General features: G+C 51.2%; 7 protein-coding genes across 7 annotated transcripts; 3 read left to right on the forward strand and 4 right to left on the reverse strand.

The window, feature by feature from the left end:
• Positions 1 to 25: 25 nt before the first annotated feature.
• On the reverse strand, positions 26 to 3924 carry NCS57_01337500 (Protein kinase domain-containing protein; the record flags this gene model as incomplete). The annotated part of the gene is made up of 3 exons (XM_053063014.1): positions 26 to 2254; positions 2306 to 2606; positions 2663 to 3924. 3 exons carry the CDS (start codon positions 3922 to 3924, stop codon positions 26 to 28), a joined length of 3792 nt encoding a protein of 1263 aa, XP_052907909.1.
• A 4310-nt stretch (positions 3925 to 8234) lies between these two features.
• Positions 8235 to 9255, forward strand: NCS57_01337600 (uncharacterized protein; the record flags this gene model as incomplete). The annotated part of the gene is made up of 2 exons (XM_053063015.1): positions 8235 to 8583; positions 8633 to 9255. The coding sequence occupies 2 exons, from the start codon at positions 8235 to 8237 to the stop codon at positions 9253 to 9255; spliced, it is 972 nt and encodes a 323-aa protein (XP_052907910.1).
• Positions 9256 to 9513: 258 nt separating this feature from the next.
• On the reverse strand, positions 9514 to 11034 carry NCS57_01337700 (MFS domain-containing protein; the record flags this gene model as incomplete). The annotated part of the gene is made up of 4 exons (XM_053063016.1): positions 9514 to 9943; positions 10006 to 10411; positions 10478 to 10759; positions 10830 to 11034. 4 exons carry the CDS (start codon positions 11032 to 11034, stop codon positions 9514 to 9516), a joined length of 1323 nt encoding a protein of 440 aa, XP_052907911.1.
• Positions 11035 to 11367: 333 nt separating this feature from the next.
• Positions 11368 to 13741, forward strand: NCS57_01337800 (Fungal-trans domain-containing protein; the record flags this gene model as incomplete). Its single annotated transcript, XM_053063017.1, has 7 exons — positions 11368 to 11465; positions 11522 to 11561; positions 11625 to 11724; positions 12112 to 12143; positions 12200 to 12530; positions 12585 to 13544; positions 13596 to 13741. The coding sequence occupies 7 exons, from the start codon at positions 11368 to 11370 to the stop codon at positions 13739 to 13741; spliced, it is 1707 nt and encodes a 568-aa protein (XP_052907912.1).
• A 1191-nt stretch (positions 13742 to 14932) lies between these two features.
• Positions 14933 to 15289, reverse strand: NCS57_01337900 (uncharacterized protein; the record flags this gene model as incomplete). The annotated part of the gene is made up of 1 exon (XM_053063018.1): positions 14933 to 15289. The coding sequence occupies one exon, from the start codon at positions 15287 to 15289 to the stop codon at positions 14933 to 14935; it is 357 nt and encodes a 118-aa protein (XP_052907913.1).
• Positions 15290 to 15638: 349 nt separating this feature from the next.
• Positions 15639 to 19018, forward strand: NCS57_01338000 (Zn(2)-C6 fungal-type domain-containing protein; the record flags this gene model as incomplete). The annotated part of the gene is made up of 4 exons (XM_053063019.1): positions 15639 to 15757; positions 15806 to 15915; positions 15969 to 16450; positions 16730 to 19018. 4 exons carry the CDS (start codon positions 15639 to 15641, stop codon positions 19016 to 19018), a joined length of 3000 nt encoding a protein of 999 aa, XP_052907914.1.
• Positions 19019 to 19099: 81 nt separating this feature from the next.
• On the reverse strand, positions 19100 to 22825 carry NCS57_01338100 (Fungal-trans domain-containing protein; the record flags this gene model as incomplete). Its single annotated transcript, XM_053063020.1, has 11 exons — positions 19100 to 19569; positions 19635 to 19821; positions 19873 to 20045; positions 20095 to 20368; positions 20416 to 20960; positions 21014 to 21133; positions 21192 to 21295; positions 21350 to 21392; positions 21835 to 22341; positions 22398 to 22650; positions 22769 to 22825. 11 exons carry the CDS (start codon positions 22823 to 22825, stop codon positions 19100 to 19102), a joined length of 2733 nt encoding a protein of 910 aa, XP_052907915.1.
• Positions 22826 to 22864: the final 39 nt, after the last annotated feature.

A 22864-nucleotide genomic window follows, 5' to 3' on the forward strand; every position in this document is an offset into this window, starting at 1 on the left:
TAGACAAAACATCTACCTCTTGAGACTACTCGGGGTTTTTCGTATCGGCATAGAGCAAATCTAGGAACTCATCTCGTGACAGATTCGGCATCTCTGGGTCTACAAATGGTCCAACCCTGGGTTTCCTAACAATCTTTCTCTTCGGCCGTGAAACGCATCCTCCGGCTTGCTGTTCAAGTTCTGCCTCTCGGAGCAGTTCGACGATTTCGTCAAGGCGGTCCACCATGCCCATCTGGATCCGTTTGACCCTGTCATGGAAGTCATCCGCTGCTGCATCCAACGCTTCAATGTCTCTTCGGATGCGCGGATGGGTTTGTCGTATATACTCTCGTGACTCAGGATCCGTGAATTCCTGGAGTGTCAGGGTTGCCAGGTCAAGGGGTGTCTCGTCGACAGCGGAGATCTTTGTCGGGTCCGCACCATAACTGAGAAGGGCCTTGACGCCTTCAACGTCACCAAAGTATGTGGCTTTATGCAGGGCGGTCCAACCACTATCGTCTTGGTCATCTAGGATGTCTTTCTTGTGGAGTTGGGGGCATAGCGCTAGACATTTCCTGACATAGGATGGTCTTTCGGAACCCCTGCAGACCGCATACTTCAGGATAGTCATCTCAGTACCAGTGTTCAAGGTGAAGTAGATGCCAGCCCCAGCGTCAAGGAGTATCTTGACTGCTGCAATATTTCCAAAGCAGATGGCACTAGCCATTGCATCTCCTTTCTCAATATCGGCACCATTCTTAATCAGCAGGGCTAGCACATCCAGAGAGCCTCTCTGTGCCGCTAGAGACATGGCCGTCATATCACCAGAGGCATTCAATGCGCCAATATCGGTTTGTGGCCAACGGAGCAACTCCTCGGCAGCCCGGGCTGCATCAAAAAAGGCGCAGTAATGCAGCACATTCAGACTCCTCGGGCCTGGCCTGAAATAGTTGATGTCTCGAACCAGCGGTAGAAGGAGGGGTATCTTCCAGGCCGAGAAACGCCGGTGTCCACAGCACATGATGGCCGAAGTGACAATATTGCCTTCTTTCCCGTCGTCCATATTTCCAGTCGTAGCTCCGGATGAAAGCAACTCCTCGAGAATGTATGGCTCGAGGTCCATGTTCTTCACCGCAACTAAGAGCGGTGTCTCGCCCTTGGAATCGAGACCATTAATATCCACTCCCGCACCACGGAGTGCTTTGATTGTCTCCCGTAGAGCAGCCCGGTAATGCCTGCCGTGACTCATGTACCTCGCAAAGGGACACGTATGATACCCGAGCATATGAAATGGCGAAAACGACCAGTGGAAGTATCCCCCATAAACCTCACTTCCCTGGTCGAGAAGCAGTTTAACAATCTGCGGGAGGTGGCAAGCTGCTGCAATATCGAGCGGACTGAAACTGGGATGATGTTCTCGGTAGCCATCCTGATGTTGGGTTGTTCGTGAATTTGTTCTCTTGTTGACATCAGCTCCAAGACGGAGAAAGGCCTTCACAAGGTCCTCGTAGCCTGCCATGATTGCCCAGTGAAGAGGTGTGCCTCGAAGCTCGAGACAGCGGTGGGGAAGGAGGACGGTCATGTCGTGCTCGGCATTCAGCAAGGAGCATATGGCTTTGAGGTGAAATTTCTTCTCCGTCTCTTTCGTCGGGGAGGATGCAACTGTCTCAAGCACCTTGATAGCCTCCTCTTGGCTAAACATGATCAACCAATGGAACGGGTTGGGCTTCTCAGTGTCGATGGTATAAATGTCGGTACAGTGTTGGGCGAGCAGCATTGCAGCGTCCAAGTGGCCATCCCTGCAAGCATCTGTGAATGCATCGGATAGCTCAGGGGGCTCATACTTCTTCCCCTTTTTGACCAATCTGGAGAAGATCTCAAAGGACTGGATCTTGATGGGGCCGAGGGTCAGGAACTGCTCATCTGCTTTCCCAATCCGCTCAATGGCGCCATCGAGGAACATGTCTGGGTTCCTGTAGGTGATATGGGCCGGCTCCTCGTCCCCCTCATACTCTTGATCCTCGTCAGGCTCCAGGGCCCTTCTGACTCTCCCAAGGATCGCTCTGGCAACCTCATTGTGCTTACTCGCGAGTTCAAGGTGTTGAATTGCTTTCAAGCTGTCGTCGGCAACTCCGTATCCAATCAGGTACATGATGGCCAACTGCAAGTAAGCCTGAGCTCGTCTTTCTTCGTCTTTCTCAGTCTCGATCGCGTGCTGGAGAAACTCAAATGCTGCGCACTGGTTTTCCCAAGGTGGCTGCCTGTTAAGACAGGCCTGAGCCAACGTCAATGCCCGCTTGTTCTATGCCTGATATGATATACTCACACGAAACATGTCTTCTGGTCCATAGCAATGGGTCTGAGGCGTCAAAACCAACGTTCCTACACGCTTGACTGGCGGTAACCTGGCAACTTGCAGGGAAGGGTCGGCTGGAGCGTCCATCGGCACCACCCGGAGATGTTCAGACGTTTTTTCTAGGCGAAGGAGCCGCGCGTATGGACCCTCATCAGGGGTTATGCTCCTGATTTTCTCGTACCCTGGTTCGAGAAATGGACTGGAGCCGTTGACTTCTCGAGGTCGAGGCAGAACCTTGAGGGTTGTGCTTCCTCCTGGAGGAAGGAGGTTGCTGTTGTCGAATCAGGTTAGCACCTGTATCTTGATAGCGAGGCATTGAGACGTTACCTTACTCCCTTGGCGAGAGCCTCGACGATCTGATGCATGTTGCCTCGGTTCCATATGCTATCCTGTAGGCATAGCGACACCGTGTCCTTCAAGACTTCGAGTGATTCCTCATCTGGCGGTGCGTCAATGGGATCAAGATGAGCACGGCGCTCATTTAACAACCCCTGCATCTCCAAGCGGGTTGGATTCGAGGGGAACACTCCAATCCTCGACTCAGATTCCTCCTTATCAAGCACCTCAAAGGTGGTTTTCCAGCCGTTGAAGAAAGTCGTCGCCTTCTCCAAGATGGCGTTTTCTTTGTCCCAAAACATAGTTTCAAGTTCTTCGAGAGGATTCTCTGTATCCGTGAAGGATTTGCCGCGGTTGATAGTCTCCCAGAGCAGAAGACCAAAAGAGTAGCAATCTGCGGCCTGGAAGCGTTTGAACAGAGGAATTAAACCATCATGCTTGTCCTCGTCCTGATCTCTCTGCAGACCGCGTATCTCAGGAGCGTTGTACTTTGGGGTACCAAGATACACGGCTTGTTCCTGACTCGGGTCCTCTTGAAACAAGGCAGACCCAAAGTCGGCAAGCTTTGCCTGGTAGTGTCGCTCATGCTCTTCAAGCCTAGTAGCGTAGTCATAGACGAGGACATTGTCTGGCTTGACGTCTCCGTGAACAATGTTGCAGTCGTGAAGTGCGCGGATGCCCATGGCTACATCAAGAGCAAGAAATCGTCTCTCAATGAGGTTAAGGCTCCTGTTCTGGGCAAAGTGGCTCAGAGTACCATCCATGGAGTAGCTCATCACCAAGAAGGGCCTCTTGCTTCCACCCGTGTGGGGGGTCCATCCCCAAGCGATAGCGGACACGAGGCAAGGATGGGACCGGAGCTTGGGATGGGTGAGCACACGCACTTCTCGCTTGACGTTGACGAGTCGCCTAGACTCTGCTCTCAGTTCCCTGGCGGACTCTTCTGGGGCATCCGTCTCACGTCTCATGACGAGGCGTTTAACGGCGACGAAGTGAGGCTGCTCTCCGATCGGGTTGCTGTAGATCTCTTTACTGACTTCGAAGCTGGTACCTCGGCCCAGATGACTGTCGAAACGCAAGTACTCATGAGCAACATGGGGGAGTCCGTTCCTGACGATCATCATGACATCCCGCAAGAGGTCGCCCGCTTCAGTGCTAGCTCTGGATACAGAGCCGGCTGCCACGACGGGTGTGGTGATGGTGCCATCATCGAAACGTGAGTCCCAAATATTGGAGTCAGATTCTTCCGCCATTGTTTCCTTTCAACAACTTCAATATCAAAGCGCCTGTCGTTCGGTGTGCTATTGGTGGTGTTGGTGACGGTGATGTTGGTGTACGGTCGGCGTGCAAAGAGGGGTACTGCAGGATATCAGGCTGTAAGGACGCGTCTTCGGGGGTCTCGTTTTCAAATTCAGCCACAAACAATTCAGCCCTTGGCACAGCTGGGCTGACGAGAAACCCGACTCTTTGAACCTGAAGCAGGCTCTGGAAATTGCGGTTACACGACATGCACTGCCACGTACCCACAACCAACCTAAAGTTGTTCTCCTGTATTTTCTTATCACTAGAACATGTTTAAGCCTCGTCTCCCTTATGCTCAAAAAGCGAAGCGTTTTATCAGTTATAACAGCTGTTTCTTACATTCCTATGTAATCAGCGCATCGTGATAGTTTTGGGGTTCTTCGTACAGTATTCATTAAGTTACTAGCAGAAAGAATCCTTAGCGAGCTCTTATCTGAACCTAGTTTAGTGTAGGTAGAGAACATTCAGAGTAGAGACCTTTAATCTAACCTTCCTCATGTTCCCATCGACCGCCAAGAACTTCATACAATTACGCTGTCCGATGTAAGACAGAGATTTTGATGCCGCTGCGGCCTTCAACGTAATCACTGAGGCTTTGATCAAGTAGGACCGGGCTGTCCATGCGCTGCACACCGGTTGGTTTCAGATGGCGCTTGTGTCAATTTCTACCACTGCATAAAATGGCCAATCAAGCATCTTCAATCCAGTCATAAACCTTCGGTAGGGGTGCTTTTCAGTTGTCTTCTCTCGTCCCAGCTTGATTGCGTGCCACGGCTTTCTCCATAACCGTTGGTTGGTCAGGCGCCAACGCCAACAACACTCAATAGTAGTATTAGTAGTCTGGCATTCACGGCAGAGCGTCTATGGTGGCTGTGCTGGGTATTTAGCTTACGTGGTGCAAACTGTATCACTCGTCATTGTCGGCTTGTCACACTGCATCTCTTTGTCCTCACTATTTAGATGTGCAACAGTCCTACGCAAACAACATTACCTAACCGCATCGGCTATCCTGGTGTCAAAGTGTGGAACTTGAAAGCTGTAAGCTCGTTTCGTAGAAATCTTATTGGATGTTTCGAGCCCCGTTATCTTTGCTGCGTTGGAGCTATGAGGGTAAGGGGGTGTTGGTACAATCTAATATCTCAGACTCGGGTGTACTTATACCACTAAGCTACCATGGAAAATAGGAATGAGCTGCTCGGCTGTCAAAGTCAGTACCTTTGTTATCCATTTAGTCGCCATCCCTTTTTCACCTTCAGACATCTTTATACCATGGGGCCCGACTATGTCCCCCTTGACCAGAGACCAAAAACAGGCTTTGTTCGAGCTGCAGATTTGGACTCTGCTCCGGAACTCTCGTACGGCGTACCAACTAAAAAGAGTTCATGGAACGCCATCGATGTTTTGGCTTTGATGGTTTCCTACCTCTGCTGCGCACGTTGCTTTATTGTCGTCGCACCATCCTTGCCCCTCGCTTGGACCCTCGGCTTCAACTCGCAAATCGTTGCCCTGGGCTTTCTCATCTCCATCATGACCATATGCAACAAAAGAATCGCGACTCGCTTCCTTGTTAGTGTGGAGATTAGATGGGGAAGCTCGGCCCTGCAGAACCTCGAAGCTATCCTCGGATCATCCATCTTCATTCCGAAGAGCGACTTGGTGTGCCGCGTCGCTATTCTTATTCTTTCCGCCTTGCCACTCGTCCTCAGTGCCTCCTACAAAACCTTTTCGGGGGGAAGTGTCATGAACACCGTCACTGATAGGTCAATTGTTAAATACGGAGCTTTCAGCCGGCCGCTAGTCGAAGGCAGCCAACAGTCTTACTCCCTAATCGACACCATGTCAGGCTTTAAGCAAGCAAGCCTTACCCAGCCGAGTCCCCCTTCAGGTTGGGAGCTGCCAAAGCCATATGGGTACAACATAGCGCTTCTCAAAAACGAAGATGTCCTGCTCGATATGCCCAACTCAACTATGTTGGAAAAGGTGCAAAGAAAGTTGGGGGTCGGCGAAAGCATGATCCTGTCAGCCGAGATACGCGGCACGCTTGCCAAGTATAATTCATCTACTCCAGATTTACTCGGCAGCGATGATTTCTGGAAGACCTACATGAGCAGAACCACAACGATGACATCACATCGAAAATGGCGTAGGAGGAAGTACGCGTGAAGAGTTCTGGTGGGGCGGTGACATGGAACGCGTGAATGAGTTGACAAGACAGTGGAGAAGAAAATGGGAGACTTCGGGAACACTTTTCTGCCTAGGTACCTACCCTAGAGCGAAGCGAATTCCACAGAGTTTTCTACATAATTATTTCTCACGGAGTATAAAGGATCTCCGGTTTCAAAGGGAGCCTAGTATCTAAGATAATGGCTACTTAAATAAGTATTCACAGCGAATTATTGCAGCAAATGGGAAGGATACAACTGGCTGTTCCAAAATTTGACAAGGAATATCGTCCGTGATGATGCCACTTCACGGCTAGCTGAACCCACACTGTCTCCGCTACCAAAATTCTCACGATTCATGAACCGACAACTGAAGGCCCAGTGCAACCAACCCAAGGGGGGCTGGCGCAACGGTAGCGCGGTAAGTCACTTCAAGTGATCCATCTCCTCCAACATGCAACTAATTCCCTCATTAGTCAGATTCCAGTACACCGGAATCTCCTGAAGGTTAAGGGTTCAAATCCCTTGTCCCTCATCTCCTTACAACTCTTTCTTTTTTTGCATCTTTTGCCTATTGACGAAACGATGGATTCTTAACGGCTCTCGAAGTCAAGTTAGTCATCGAAGGGGGGCTGGCGCAACGGTAGCGCGGTAAGCATCATATGGATTCCATCTCATAAATCACTCAACTAACTCCCCTCATAGTCAGATTCCAGTGCACTGGGATCTCCTGAAGGTTAAGGGTTCAAATCCCTTGTCCCTCATCTCCGATCATCTGTTTCTTTTTTGCCCTTGGCCAGGGTGGATTGTCTTTTTGGTCCGTAGTTTCACCCCAAATCCTTGGGGGTTGGTGGTCATAAGTCCACTTGCTTGGCAGTGAAGAGAGGAAAGACCGGATTGTTGATTCTGGGCCAATTACTGGTCCTGAAACAGGCAGTCGATTTTTTTTCTATCTGTTCTGTAGGTAGGTAGAAGAAGGCGCCATATTTCCTGTGTGAACTGGCCTGTCCATCGCATATCTATGCCCTGCAGACGCAACGGCCATACTTGAATAGTGAAGATCTTTTTGCCTGGGAGGCCGGCATTTATTTTCTTCCACGAGCACCAGCTGGCTTTGATTGGTCAAGGCCTGGACGTGAGCGCTCACGGAAAGGCTTGTTGTCATAGGACCAATGAACGACAGTGGCTGGTCCATTCCCAGTCGCGCGTTGATAGCAGCTTGCAGTTTTCCCCTTTCCTGTTTCCTTTTCTAGACCAGCATGTCTTCCAATAGGTCACTACAATCGAAACATTACGCTCAGTACAAAGTCAATTGTCTTGACGGATCGTCGGCGAAAGCGATGCACTTAATGACGAAGCCTAAAGGCAAGCAGGTACTTGAAGCAGCTATTCAGCGAATTCGGCAAGCTAGTCAGTTACCCAGCCACTCTCCTCTTTGGTACAGCTTCTATCCGGTCCATTCACACCGCTTCCACCGGTGACTGGATAATTCTTGGCATAAATGCTTGATTCCCCGGCAACGTCATTGACAACGGGCAAGTAAGTGATCAGCACGATCCAGCCTCTCTACCCCTCACGGCAAGGCCATTTTCCGTCCACACATGCAATTTGCGCACTTAGTTCTACACTCCAGCGAAAGCCGTTCCTTGGCTTTAATCGCATGATATTTTTATTGGGGCGCATCCATATATCGTCCTATGCACCTTTATGTACTTCGGAGGTTTGCATCCCGAGTTCCATGCTCAGAGACAAGATGTAACCCTGGAAATTGGCCAGGACCTACAAGGCCTGTCCCTTTTTTTATTGGGCCGCATGGGATAGAGTGAAGAAACTCAACCGGGGCCCCACGCGAAACTCCCGTTTCGGCCCATTAGCCTGATGGAGAAGTCGGCCTGGTCCTAGTGGGAGAAGCTTAAGTCGTCCGTTGAAGTGGAATAAATCCTCCAGTAGAGTTGGAGCTCGTGTTTGTGCATCTCGTGAGCACTATGCCCGAGCGGTGACTACCAGCTAGCTCAGCCGCTGACAGCAAGTGTATAAAGACAGCCCCGAGTCTGACATGAAACTCGAGGCGGACGATTCGTTTCAGTATCATCGGCACAATGGTCTCTTGGAATCTCTTCACCCTGGCCCTCGGGCTGTTCGGTTCGGCTCGTGCCTTTACCAACCCCATCCGCAACCCGGGTGGTGGTGATCCTCAGGTTACCTACTTTGACGGTTACTACTACCTCATCTCTACCGAGTGGACCAACCTTCAGCTGTCTCGCGCAAAGACTATTGAGGGTCTTAAGACGGCCACTCCCAAGGTCATCTACACAGACAGCAATGCCTCTCGTTGCTGCAACGTGTGGGCTCCCGAGATTCACTACTTTGATGGAAAGTGGTACCTCTACTACACTGCCGGATTGGCTGGTGACAACCTGGATGGCCAGCGCTCGCACGTCCTCAAGGGTATGTTGTTTTGTCATGAAATCATGAATATGCGCTGATCAATATCCAGGTGGAGCTTCCCCATGGGATTCTTGGTCCTACGGTGCCCAGCTCACCAACGACTGGGGCATTGACGGTACCATCCTTCGCTTCAACGGCTGGGGCAACTACTTTGTCTACTCCTGCATGACTGGAGTCAAGCACCAGTCGACTTGCGTCCGAAAGCTCGGCTCCAACTACATGTCGGTTGGAGACCTCAGCATCATCTCCCAGCCCGATCAATCCTGGGAGCAGTCCGGAGTTCCCGTGCAGGAGGGCCAGAACGCACTCTACTTTGGCGGCAAGACCTACATCGCCTACTCTGCCAACTACTGCTGGACTCCCGACTACTGCGTTGCTCTGCTGGAGTGGGATGGCAAGACTGATCCCGCCAAGGCCGCCGCCTGGAAGAAGTCCAACGGCTGTGTTCTCAAGAGCGGCAACGGAAGCTACGGAACTGGACACAACAGCTTCTTCAGAAGCCCCGATGGCAAGGACACCTGGATCACTTTCCATGCGACTTCCAACAAGAACGGCGCGTGTGATGATTCGCGATATGCCATGGTCCAGCCTCTGACTGCCAATGCTGACGGCACGCCCAACTTTGGAAAGGTTCAGGCCTTTTCTTATCAATGGGCAGAGCCCAAGGCCTAATGTGCCATTGCATGAATGCGACGATTGATGTGAAAATGAAATCGAAGCCAGGAATGGTGTCTGGCGGATTGATGCTAGTATTTATAGGCAAATATTGAGCATGTACATAGCTATGCTACATCTATAACTTCCCTTGAGTTAAATGAGTTCTATACAACTTTTGTACCCATGCATTTCTAAAGAAACGAAGTGTAGCTCCCGAGCTGGCCCGCTGCTTCTCCCATGTTCACTCACGAGATAGCCATGGCAAGTTATCCCTTAAAACACCTTGAGAAGTTTCTTGTCGGTGTACAGCAACCTCGAGACAAATGTGATCGCTGATCCCGCGAGGCACATGACACCTCCAAAGATTTTGACGTCCAGCCAGCCGTTAGTCGAATTTTGAAGGATGGCACCACCAATGGGCGCCATTGTGAGGGCTGGGATAGAAATAGCAAGGAGGAGGACGCCAAGCCGGTAGCCAATCTCAGCTGGAGGGGACACCGAGATGGGAAGGGCACCGGAAAGGCCTATGAAGGCTCCTGAAGCGAAACCAAACATGATGGCAAACCCAATTGCGATAGAGAAGTGTTTGGCGGGGATCCAAACAGCGAACTCAGAGATTCCAGACAGGGCACAGGCGATGATGAACATGTTCCATCTTCCGATTATATCAGCGCCATAGCCAGCGACCAGGCGACCGAAGAGGCTTTGAGTATAGTTGTTAGCATTTCCCGAAGCTTGCAGCAACATAGTGGAATGTCGATCTACCTTGCAGCATTGAAGATGGACACCAAGTACTGAGCCATTTCGTCTGACACATGCGCCTCCTGGAAGGCCTGCACAGCGAGATAGTCGATAGGGATGAATATCCCATAAGTCAAGACAAAGATTCCCAACAGCAGCATGACGAACGGGATCTCTGTGAAGGGTGCAGCATAGCGACCAGCGGGCATCTTTTTGGGCACGGGCTTCGCTCTCGGGCGGACCGTGATGATCGCAATGATTTGGAGGCTAAGGATAAGAAATGCCGCTGTTCTCATAGCCCAAGGGTAACCGGTGCTCTTGATCATGCGGCTGATCATTATGGGGAAGATGACGCCGCCGACTGATGAGCCAGTCGCCATGATGCCCATAGCAGCTCCGCGTCTCTTGGAGAACCAGGTTGTCATGCAAGCTAACGCTTCACCACACGGGACTTGTTAGTATCAAGCTGAGGCAAACGGTGATAGAGTAGACTTGCCAGGTGAATATAAACACGCAACACCGATAGCACTGCAGACCCCCTGGGACAAGATGAACTGATAGTACGTCTTGGCCAACGACGCCATCATCAGTCCAAAGACGTGAAGAAGTGTTCCACCAACGATAAGAGGTCTCGGTCCATACTTGTCAAAGAGTATGCCGACGATGGGTCCCAAGGCGAACAAGAAGAAGATTTGGAGCGACGGGATCCAGGCAATGGTGCTGCTGGAGTAGTCTTTCAAAGGCCCAATCTCGTAATACTGCTGGAAGCTGCCCACACCTGGTTGAAGAGCATATTCATTAGCCTAGCTGAGACTTAGGATGGCAATTAAAACTAGGAGGCCACGGACTGTTGATCCAGCCTGGGCTGGAAAAGGAGCAGCACCACGCTCCCAGGACAACCAGCCATGCAGCAGCACCGCCATCGGGGGGCCCATCGGGAATTGGGTCTCGAGACTCTTCGATGTCTCTCTCAGTCTCGCCACCAAGACTGGAATCTGGAGGTGTGTTTTTCAGGTCGTGCATGGGGGGAGTAGTGTTGTTAGCGTTGGTCATGGCCAAAATACGAGTGGAAAGAAGATGAGGCACTGAACGGAAAGCAAGAAAGTTTGAAGCGGGAAACATGTAATTGAGAATGCAGTGAACCTTTTACTTCCTTTTCACCACCAGGAATCAATCCATTTATACACGTAGCTCCTATGAGTCGACACCTTAGAGATAGCGGACGATGGGCGGATGGTGCGGAGGGTCAAGCGACCCGTGATTGGTGCTGGCGGGCGGAGATAGCAAAGTTGCGGCGGATGATTCGGAGAGTAGGAGTCTCTCTCCTCTTCATATTCCCAAGTCTTTCATTGTTCGCTCATTTATCTCTAGCGAACTCTACGCACTATGGGACTCCCCGACGGATCCCCAGTTCTCCTCCGCCCGCATCCGGGTCGCCGCCGGGAGAAGCCACAGCTCTCTTGCAATTCCTGCCGCCAGCGAAAGTGCGTAAGGGCCGCATCCTCCGCAGACAAATTCCCAGTGCTGACGCAGCGAACAGGCGAAAGTGTGACCGCCAAAGGCCTTGTTCTCATTGTATAGTGGGTTATCCTAAGGGTGAGAATCGTGGAGGATGTGAAAGCTTATGGTGCAATACCTCGCAGAAACGACATCTCGAGTCCACATGCACTTACACCGATTCCTCATCGCCATCTTCCGAGTCTAGACAGCTCCACGCCGATCCCTCTGCCACCTATGATAGCAGTCCATCTGCTAGCGGGCTAGGTGGGATTGCGACGCCTAGCAGTTCGGCTTCCATCCCATCGCCGGAGGCCACGGATTTGCACTTGACTAGGTCTGGAACCGGCTTTAAAGACTCGACTCACTGGACAACTGTTTTGAGCGGTCACAGAAACTGGAGATCCTGTTCCAGCAGAGACGGCATTTGGCGATGGCTCATCGCCCCTCGACCAGACTGTCCTCCTCTTTGAAGGGTGTAAACGCGCCACACAACAAGCGCTCCTGGATGCGTTACCGCCTAGGAGGAAATCTGATGCATTGGTCGCATTCTACTTTCGGGCTCAGGAATATCGATGTACTCAAAACAGATGGAGCTACTCACGCATACCTGCTGACTATTTATCCGAACAGCTGTGATACACCCGACGGAGTTCTTGAAGAGGGTAAGCTTTCGCCCATGCAACCAAGGGCCGGCTGAATGCTAACCACTGTGGTCAAGTATAACGCTTTCTGGGAAGACCCTATTGCGGCCTCTGTCTCCTGGCTTGGCCTCTTGTACAGTATCTTCTGCCTCACTACACAAGTTCAGAGCCAGGAGAGCTGCCTTTCGAGAGCCCCGGAAACCTCTTCATGCCCCCTGCCATCCACAGAGATGCCGAGGATACTCGTCTACCGAGAAAAGGTCGTGCAGTGCCTTATACAAGCTCAGTTTGCCAAAGGAGGTCCGGATATCATGGAAACCCTTGTTCACTACATCGTTATCGAGAACAACCTGAACAAAGACTCCAACATTGGGGTATGGCTCTTGATGGGTAACATTGTTCAAATAGGTACGTCTCCATCAGACATTTAGCTAGGAAAGCTGCTAAACAGGGTTTGGGTAGCCATTCGCATGGGTTACCATAGAGACCCCCGGCACTTTAAGTCCTTATCTCCATACCAAGGAGAGATGAGACGCCGGATGTGGGCTATGATCTACTCGCTCGACACAGGATTCGCAACCCAAATGGGCCTTCCGAGTAGCATCAAGCACTCGCTCAGCGACACCGCGCCACCTCGAAACCTACAGAACAGTGACTTTGAAGCCTGCTCGACTGAACTGCCGCCGGCGAGACCTATCGACGAGCTTACCTCGAGCACAGTGATTATTACCAAGTTTCATGTCGCCGTCTGTATGGGTGTTGTATCGGACATGGTCTCCAGTCCTCACGCGCTTACTCCCGAGGATATTCTGGCGGCAAATGGGAAACTAGAAACGACATATTCAAGCCTTCCTAGACCATGCCAATTTCGTCCCATGTCCGAGTCACTACTGGACCCTCCAAGCGTCGTATCTCAGGCAAGTAGCATGGCTATTCCTCAAAGGAGAGGGTACACGGACCTGCTGACATGTTCTTCCTCCGGGCAGAGAATCAACTTTTACATGCACTACCAGAGAGCCAGAATTCTTATCAACTGGAAGTTTCTTGGTACATCCCAAGAACCGACTGACAGCGACCAGTCCTGGAGTGTCGTCATCGAGGCAGCCTTGGAGATCCTACGGCTGCAACACCTCATGGGGGAAGAGTCCGAGGTCTTGGACGCATCCAGGCCTACTGGCATTCCCGACTCTTGTTTCATGAACAACGGATACTTTTTAGCGGCTAGCGTCGCATGCTTTATCGTCCAGCATCGCAAAGACAAACTATCGCCTCAAGATTTGACCGAAGTACGGAGCCTACTGGAAAGAAGCCTGGCCATCTGGAGTAGCACAAACGACTTATCCAGAGAAGCAAGCAAAGTAGTCATGGCTCTGAGAGTCGTGCTAGGAAAGCCGGAAGAGCTTGGGCCTCAAGTGAGAGAAGGTAGGAACCCATCATATCAGAGCAAAGATCCGGACCTGACAAGTCTTGCAGTACCTGATGCGTATGGCAGAAGTGAAATTCCGTTTTCTAGTTTCACTTCGTTCTTTGATGACCTTCCTTTGATGATGGCAGACGCTGACAATACGGGTTTTCCCTCACTGATGGATTATTGGCCACAAGGAGATGGGAGTATGTAGATCCTCTGTTTGAGATGAGACACAAGAGATATCAATACCAACCATACTGAGGCCCTAGTCTATCAGGTGTATCCTCGCCCACTGCAATCTTCACAAGACACTCGATAAACTCCCGACCCACGACAGTTCCAACATGTAACCATGACGACTCTAGTCCCACCGCACTCATCACAGCCACCGCCGTCACAGTCACCGCACCTTTGTCGCAACTCGCCCGAAGCCTCGCATCCATGACAGTCTATAGTCACCATTGCGCTTCCGTTACAGATGGAGCAATCTGCCATGTTGTGGGATGGAGACTAAGAAAGGTCAGTGATTTCAGGGGCGAGCGGGATAGACCTCACGTTAAGCGTTCTTTGGGTAAAAGATGTGGGTTGAGAAACGATTATTCTTCTGGCATGTCAAATTTGGTTCGACCAGGTCCTGCACGCTGCTTTTATAGTAATACCATCGCAGCTCAAGCAGTGAGGCTGTCGGCGTCACATACGATGAAACTTTGCACTTTCACCACACCCAGTCGCCATTATCTTGAGTCCATTTGCGATTCAAGACAGCCCACTTCGCGTTACGCCCGGCTGCTATAGAGATAACCTAATCATATCACATAGACAGGGCGGAAGGCTGCCGGTATCTAAAATAGCGTCATATGCCATTGGCCTGTAGCGTGCACATTGCCCCAACCATGGTAGATAAGTGGTCATTGGTGATGGACAAACCATGCAGAACCTTGCACTTTTACCCCTCGATTGCGAACTCGGGCAAAAGTCGATCCGCAGCGCCTGGATAGTTGCGGGCTTTTTGGGAGAACAGGAATTGGCAGCTTGAAAGACGGGATCCTCGAAGAATAGGAGAGTCCCATTCCCGCTTTTCCCTGCATGATATCGGAGTCGATCTCACAAGCCCCGCTGCTCGGAGACCAAAAATGGTAAGTCCGGGTCTCCGAAACCTGTTCGCGTCGACGGGGCTGGGCTCGAGATCATCACCAAAACGCGGCTCCTGATGCCCGGCCATGGTATATCTAAAACTCCACTGTGTGTTGAGCTGTCTAGTCTTAGACTGCTGACAGTTCCATCTGCCCTGCAAGCTGAGACCGCTGCCAGCGTTGACGATGCTACCTCCGGGGGATAGGTATGGTAGCACAGCTCTCAAGCAGTTCATAACGTCCTTGATGTTAACATCAAAGACGAAATCTCATTCTCCATCATCTTGGTCAGCGACATAAGCGATGTTTTGAGACTTTGGGATGGCACACGCCAGGTTCGCTGCACCATCCAGACGACCGAAACGTTCGATAGTCTTACTCATCCAGTCTTCGACCTGCTTCCGACTCCTCACATCGACCTTTTGCGAGTACAGAGGGGCGTCTTGAGTCTTGGTTGAATCTGAGATTGGTGTTTTGATGGTGATCGTTGCGACGCGCTCTAGCGATGCGGCCTGGATGTCGCACAAGGAGACGGATGCGCCACGACTGAGAAGGAGCTCAGCCGTTGCCAGACCGATGGCCGATGCACCGCCAGTAGCTGCGTAGACTTTTTTATTGAGAGACATCCTGAGTGGTAGGCTCTGAGGGATGCAAGATTTTACTCATATGTAGTTCTGCTACCTAAAACCTGGGTCGCATATACAAGAATATTCCTATCCCCTTTAAGACCGACATAACAATGCCACGGAAATCACCCAGATTGGCAATTCCGACATCTCCGAGTTGACGCAACATGAGGCCAGGACTCACGCCGGTTCGACACCCGAGCCTGTGGCTCATCGCATGATCCACAGATAGCCCGGAGATCCCAAAGGGGTAAAGTGTTGATGAAGTGATGAAGCTCAAGATCTCAAAACACAAACATCCATTTCATTCCTGTCTCTGCTTTCACTTCCCTTATACACAATAAACAAGATGAACGAGCATCAAGTTGAAGAATACCAAAGAGAGGAGGCCATTTTTAACGGGCTTCTCGTCGACCTGGACGGGACGCTCATCGACTCAACAGAAGCCGCCGTCAAGCATTGGGCAGAGTAAGCGATGACTTGAGGCAGCCTGTGGGCTCCACTGACATCTTCCAGTGTAGGGAAGAAGATCAACGTCGATCCAACAGTTATCCTCGAGATGTCGCATGGCCGTCGGAGCCTCGATGTGCTGCAAGTCGTTGCACCAGATTTCGCTACCTGGGACTGTAAGTCGTCGTGATGACCTTGAAAACCCATGTACTTGGCTGACTACTATTAGTCGTAAGGTCCATTGAATGCGTGATTCCGGTCAATCACGGTTACCTGGCCAAGGAGATTCCAGGTGCTGTCGACTTTCTTTCCGCTCTCGCTGCGCATTCCGTGCCCTGGGCTCTTGTGACGTCGAGCACCCTACCACTCGTACAACAATGGCGGGAAACGCGGAAGCTACCACTGCCGACGGCGCTAGAACTCCTCGTCACGGCAGAGTCTGTGGAGAACGGCAAGCCAGATCCTGCTGCTTATGTGCTAGGGCGTGAAAGGCTCGGCATGGTTGATGAACAGTTTGACATGCTTGTCATTGAAGATAGCCCCGCGGGCATTGCGGCCGGCAAGGCAGCGGGCTGCAAGGTTATCGGCTTACTAACTAGCCATACGTATGAGCAGATTACGTCGTCGGGGCCTGACTGGATCTTGCAGGATCTGCGGTCGCTGAAGATCTTGCGAAATATGAATGGGAAAGTGGTAGTTGAGATGTTCCTTGTGAGGAATGAAGTATAAACAGGGTGGCATGGATGCAAGAGCGTTAATTGGAAAGGATGGTGGTTAAAGACAATGAGCTAGGGGAAAAGCATATTAAGCCAATTTAGGCGACAGTGTAGACCTTGTTTTTTTTTTTTTAATACTTTTACATCAGCTACTTCCGTCCCGCTCGCACTCTACCTGACTCGCTTCTTACACAACCATGACCACCCGACCGTGACCTCACGATCGGAGGTGTCAACCTCAACTTTCATATTCTTCCATACTTACCTACATTAGAACTCCACCTTCAAAAGGCAGCCCGACGGCAGCGGCCATGTCCCAATGACGGCGACTTTCCGCGTCAGCACGGCCAACGATTTCCTCCCCAACTCCCAGCTCATCCGTTCCAATCGAAGTCGCCTCTCGTCCAAGGCCTGCCGCATGTGCCGGGCGCGAAAGGTTAAATGCCATCTAGGCGACAACTCTAGTGAACACTCCTGTCGTGCGTGTAGGCAAGCCAACATGGAATGTGTCTGGGACACGACAGACGGGCGGAAGCGACGTAAGCTGCGTGCTGGACATGAGCAGGTGGCGGGCAGTAGCACTGAAGCGCATCCACCTCGGGCTGGCGGATCCCCGATAGAGCATTTGCCATCACAGGTGGACGCAGAGACGGGGCCTGCGAATCAGCTTATCTTGCCAGATCTTGAAAACGATCCCCTACGTTTGTATGGGATTGGCGACCCTGCAAATTCGTTCGACCGCGGCCATTCTCTAATGCCAGTGCCGTGGCCCCAAGCAGGAATTTCAGACATGGACAATGAAGGCCTAGGGACCATGGCCATGTCGCCAGCCTGGCCTGCTGTTGAAGACTATCTTCTGAATCTCGACGCCGTCACTTGCCCAAGTGATCATAACGATTCAGCCTCGATTGCAATCCCCGCCGCAAAGGCGCGACCAAAACAAATTCGTCTCCGCATATTCCGACGGTACGGCCCAACGGCGGTGGCTCCTGGCCTGAAGCGACTCTCCGTCGCTGTGGGAGCGCGTCATGATAGCAGTTCAGGGCCACTATTGCAAGACCTGGGTGAAGCAGATATGCCCATTAGCACGCAACAAACGCCATCTTCCGTCACTTCTTCGGGCTGTCGATCTGATGTGGTGCCAGATTGCTTCTACGGACTGCCTTCCAATACGGTATATCGGGCCCTCGATATCTTCTTCCAGACCTTTGGCGGCCATTTTCCTTTTCTCAACAAACATATCCTTACAAGCCATGTCCGTTCCAGGCAGGCATCCAAGTTCCTCATTAGCTCCGTCTTGGCCCTGACGGCTCGCTTTTGCCCAGCCAACATGTTTCAGTTGACGACAGACAGCGATTCGGAGTGGCGGACAGAGACACAGTTCCTTAAAGCCGCCAAGGAACAACTCATGTGTCTCTTGGCGGTCCCTGCACCCGACGTGGTTGCTGGGCTCATCGTCCTTTCCTGGGCAGAATTCGGAAGCAACAGTGGCGAAGGAGGCTTGTGGATGTTCTCAGGCATGGCCATCCGCATGACCCAGGACCTCGGCCTTCATCGCTCTGACACGACCGACCTCGATCCGCGAGTGGCTTTCTATGATCACGCTCCGCCCAGTCCGAAGGGCATTCGCGTTCCCACTAACCAACAGTCTACTCTTCATCAACAAAAGTCAAGACTTGTCATGTTTTGGTCTGTCTTCACCTTGGACGTCTATGTCTCCTTGCTTATGGGACGTCCACCCACCATCAGACGTGCCGAGATCGAGGTACCGCTCCCGACCTCGGACGACATGAAGCCGGTCCACCTCGACTTTGACGGTTCTCACAAGATGTGTCACTTCATATTTCCTGCAATGGCACGTTCCATGTACGTCTTTTCTGAAGCTGTCGAGCTATTTAACTTAAACAAGGACGCCGAATCCACTTGCCCCCTTGAAAAAATCGACGACCTTGAGAAGAAGGTGGCACAATGCCACAAGCAGCTCGACGCTATTCTTCTCTTCAGCACGGATAACTACAGGAAGTCTTTGAGTGATGGACAGGGCGGCCTCTTTTTGATGCTCCACCTCTACTTCTACACCTTTGTCACACTCTTATCAACCAGAAGATCTCAACCACTTATTGCGCATGAGAGGAGCAAGAGATCTGCTCGGGTTTCTTGCCACAAGATTTTGCAGACTCTGGTGACTGCTGAAGCCATCGACGATAAGGGGTACACGGCGACTCCCTTCATGGCATATAGCATCTTTGTCGCAGCGTCCACGTTGCTGGAAGACATGGAGGTCGACACCAGAGGAGCTGGCAATTTCATCACTGCAGTCGGTTTTGCCGATATCGATTTTCTCAGCCAGAAGCTCCACGAGATTTCTCGCTTCTTTCACGGTTTGAACGCAACCATCGATGCTATCGACCTGAAGAGGCGAGGTCGGGGACCCGGCAGCAGCAACAGCACGGAGGACGGGGAAGATGCAGAACATCACTCCGTTCTCGAGCTTCAAGACGCGGGTATCATCAACAGGTACACAATTCCTACGACTACTAACGAAGGAAACTCGAGCCTTTGATATGCACAACTGCTTATAAAGACGAGTTCCTTCAATGGTATCCTTGTGCTAGTGCTATAATAAGAGTATTCTGTTTAACCATCAGGGTATTTCGGTCTGAGGACTGCCAATATCTGGGACATCTTGGCCCGTCTGAGGTTCCAAATGCTGAACTGCTGCAGTGTCTGTTTCCCATAACCACCCCTCAGTTCCTACGCCTACTATGCTGTCTAGATCTGGATAAGAATCCAACAAGTTGGCAATGGATAATATCTGGTTCGGCGACATGCTATGGGGCATGGAATGCGATGGATCCAAAACATCGCCTCCTACGTCTTCGGGATTGATCTCTTGCTGGCTAACAAGGAGCAACATCTCGTGTAGACGAACAAGTTCCTCGCGACGGAACCGTGCTGGGATATTGCCGTTGGCGATGAGTGTGTCGAGTAGGTTTAAGGCCTTGTCAAATCCAGATTCATCCACGGCGTTTGGGAACGGGTGTATGGCCGAGATTAGTGTAATGATGAAACCTGACGAGAATATCTGCTCAAGATCAAAGGGAAGAAATATTTCTGCACATATCCCCATGTAAGCCTGGTACTATTAACGCGCACAGGGTGAGAGATAAAATACCCACCTAACAGGTCATGCGATTGCAAGGCAGCCAATATGCGCAATGACTTGCTCGCAGATTCACTCGATGTTTTCAGAAGAGCCGTGATGGGCTCAACGGTATGTCGATCGGGACTACCACCAGCTGTCTTATCCTGTAGTCTGTCACGAAGGAGGCAGATCAGGAGGGGACGTGTAGCCAGCAGAATGCACTAATAACTCGTAAGCCCCATGTGCTATGACTAGGTGAATTTTGGGCATACTTGATGATAGCAAAGATTAAGTGTTGCTGAAACTCGACCAACGGGACTGGAGTTCCCTGGCTTCAGCTCTGGGGATGCAGCCAAATCATCCCCGAGCTTAGCCAGTTCACGAAGAATAGCCTGCGTGTTTCGAAGGAATGATGATCCCAGTCGATCATCAGTTGCATAAACAGCTACATGGGGTTGGTTAGTCGAAGCCGAATAAGGGAGGTAGCTTCTCACTGTTGATGACTTTGGCCATGAGCCGTGAGAGCTTGACATGCATGTCGACTACTTTAGACTTTTGGGTTGCTTGTGGCCCTTCGGGTAGAAGAACTGAAATATCCCCATCGTTTATCGAGCTCGGGGCGCCCATCAGTGATGCGAACTTCCTGTCCAAAATGTACAGGGTCCACCAGGCACTTCGATGTCTTGTTTCTTCAGTAGGGTCAAGATAGCCCCCTGTCAGATCACGATGAAGGCCTTGACTTAGAGAGACGCGTAGAGCCAGCCCAAGCTACACAGCATTAGCCCGCCACCCGGACGATTTCGGGAGGAACATACATAAAGGTAGGCGCTGTTTCGGTGGTCAATCGACTGAAGGTATAGAGCTAGACCACAGCAGATCTCAACAGATAAAATTGGATCTTGACAAAGTCCTGTTATATCCGGAAACATTTTGATGGCCTGTAAGAAATATTCGTTCCCCGGTGGTTGTGCACTAGATCCAGCGCGCCCCAACAAGGCCTTGCCCAGAGCCATAACGACAAAGTACTGTATGTACTCGAGTCGGTTGGAGTCTATTGGCGGAGGGTCCTGGCTATAGATGACATGTAGAGTCCGATTAAAGTTAGATTCCTCAAACAAGTGGTAAGTTTGAGTGACGTGAAACTTGACAGTGTTGGTCAAGTAAATGGCATAGTCAAACGAAGGCAAATTGTCCAAGGTCGACAAACTGGAATCATCCTTCAATGAAGCTGTATCCAATGGAAAAGCAGTGCCATCGACGTTCATCGGAACATCTGGAGAGGAGTGTTCGCCCAGGTGTGCCTGAATCATGCTCATTGCATGTCGGCTATATGCCCATGTTGACGATGGGCCCAAGAAGCCTATTAGCAGTGATTAGCCATTTCTGCGTGGAGTGATGCCAGACTCAACCCACGTCGTTTGCCTTTATTGTCCGTCATGAAGCTAGGAGAACTCGTGACCAAAGGGTTTCTCAGGCCTTTCAGGTGGTCGTTGGATATCTCGGCTTGGTCATTGTCATCTTCTCGCGCAGTGGCTGTAATATGTTAAAAGTGAACTTATGGCCGCGATCGTAGGTTGAAGGCAATCCTGACCTTGCGCTTCATGATTCTCTGATGGCGTCAGTCGACGGTTTGCCCGTGTCGAGTCGGGGCCAAGCTGGTCATCTTCGGCTTTGCGTTTCAATTCATTAAGGTACCTTGATTCATTCAACGCGTGTCCTAGTACGCAGACAAAGGCTTGTAACACTCACCTTTCGGAGACAACAATCTTCCTCTCGTGTCCAAAGAAGCATTCTGATTCGCGGCGCACGCAGTTGGTACATGGTTGTGATCCGGAACATCGGACTTTGCGTTCCCGGCATGCGACGCAGCTATGCCAAGGCATTGGTTAGCAAATAATCCACTCTGACATACCCGTCGCCGTGACTCACGCTGCGCGCCGGGGCTTGGGCGCAGTCCTCTCCTGTTCGTGGTTGCTGGGAGGGGGCGTCATCGTCATTCGCTAACCAAGGTACCAGCTAAGACAGGTTCCGCATTTATGGGGGGACATTGGACTCTCTTGAGCAATCAGGAAATATCTCAGGTTTAAAGGGTGCTGTCAGTATTCGGCCGGTGCTCAACGTATGATGATGGCCGCTTAGACAGATGGATAAGGAGGCGTGCTCCCAGACAGTCACCAAGGCAAGTCACGATGCCCCGGGTATTATGTCTTTATCGGGTCGCTAAGCTAGCTTACTATCCCGGTTTGTCACATGAGCATTCTCGACATTTGCAACTGCCGCCACACACTTTGTCGCTCCACCAGCGATCAACCCAGAATCTTGCTGGCAAAGCATGAACCGCACACCCAGCGAGTGAATAGCCCAGTCATGGATATCAGGCTGGTCGTAGATTCCCGCAAGACCCATGACTTTGCCGTGCTTCTTACAGGCTGTGCTCACTTGTCTCAGTGCTCCCTTGAATCTGTCACTGCGGAACTCCCCTGGAACGCCTAGCTCGATGGCCAGGTCGTTGGACCCGATGAGGAGGACATCCACTCCTTCCACAGAAGCAATCTCATCGACCTTTTCGATGGCTGCTTCGTTTTCTATCATGACGAAAACTGTAGATGCAGAAGTGTTGCTCTCGCGGATGACTTGGTGCTGTGGTAAAGTCTTGAGAGAGAAGACGGGCAGTTGCCCTGTCATTGACCGGCAGCCCATTGGCGGGTATTTCGAAATGGCTACAGCCGCTTTGGCTTCCTCTAGAAAATAGAGGTGTTAGCAAATGTCGGCTTTAGCCTGAGGACTAGCTGCATACCGGCGCTCTGCACATGCGGGAAGATGACACCCATTGCGCCTCCGTCCAGCACCTTCTGGACGAACCCATTACCGCTTTGATGCGGTACACGGACAAAGGGCGTTGTGCCAAGGGAAAGTCCAGCGCAGCAGAGCTTGCTCGCATCGTCTACCGAGAGACTCGAGTGCTCCAGGTCGATAAAGAGACTATCGAACCCTGCATTCTTGGCCAATTGGACGACTTGCGGGTTCGTGACCAGTCTCACACCAAAAGCCTGTAAATCGTCAGCAAAATGGACAGTCAAGGTGGTTTCCACTGATAGAGACAGATGGGACCGGTTATTTGTGATTAGGCTAGTTGCCAGTATAGGCAATTGGCGTCGACATCCATACCTTGCAAAGCTGCCCTGCAGCAAACCTTGTCCTGAGGGTGTTCTGACAGGCAAGCATACTTGTTTCTTTTCTGATTATTTCTTTTACAACAACATC

This window comes from Fusarium keratoplasticum, chromosome 11 (genome assembly GCF_025433545.1).
Source record: "Fusarium keratoplasticum isolate Fu6.1 chromosome 11, whole genome shotgun sequence".
NCBI lineage: Eukaryota > Fungi > Ascomycota > Sordariomycetes > Hypocreales > Nectriaceae > Fusarium > Fusarium keratoplasticum.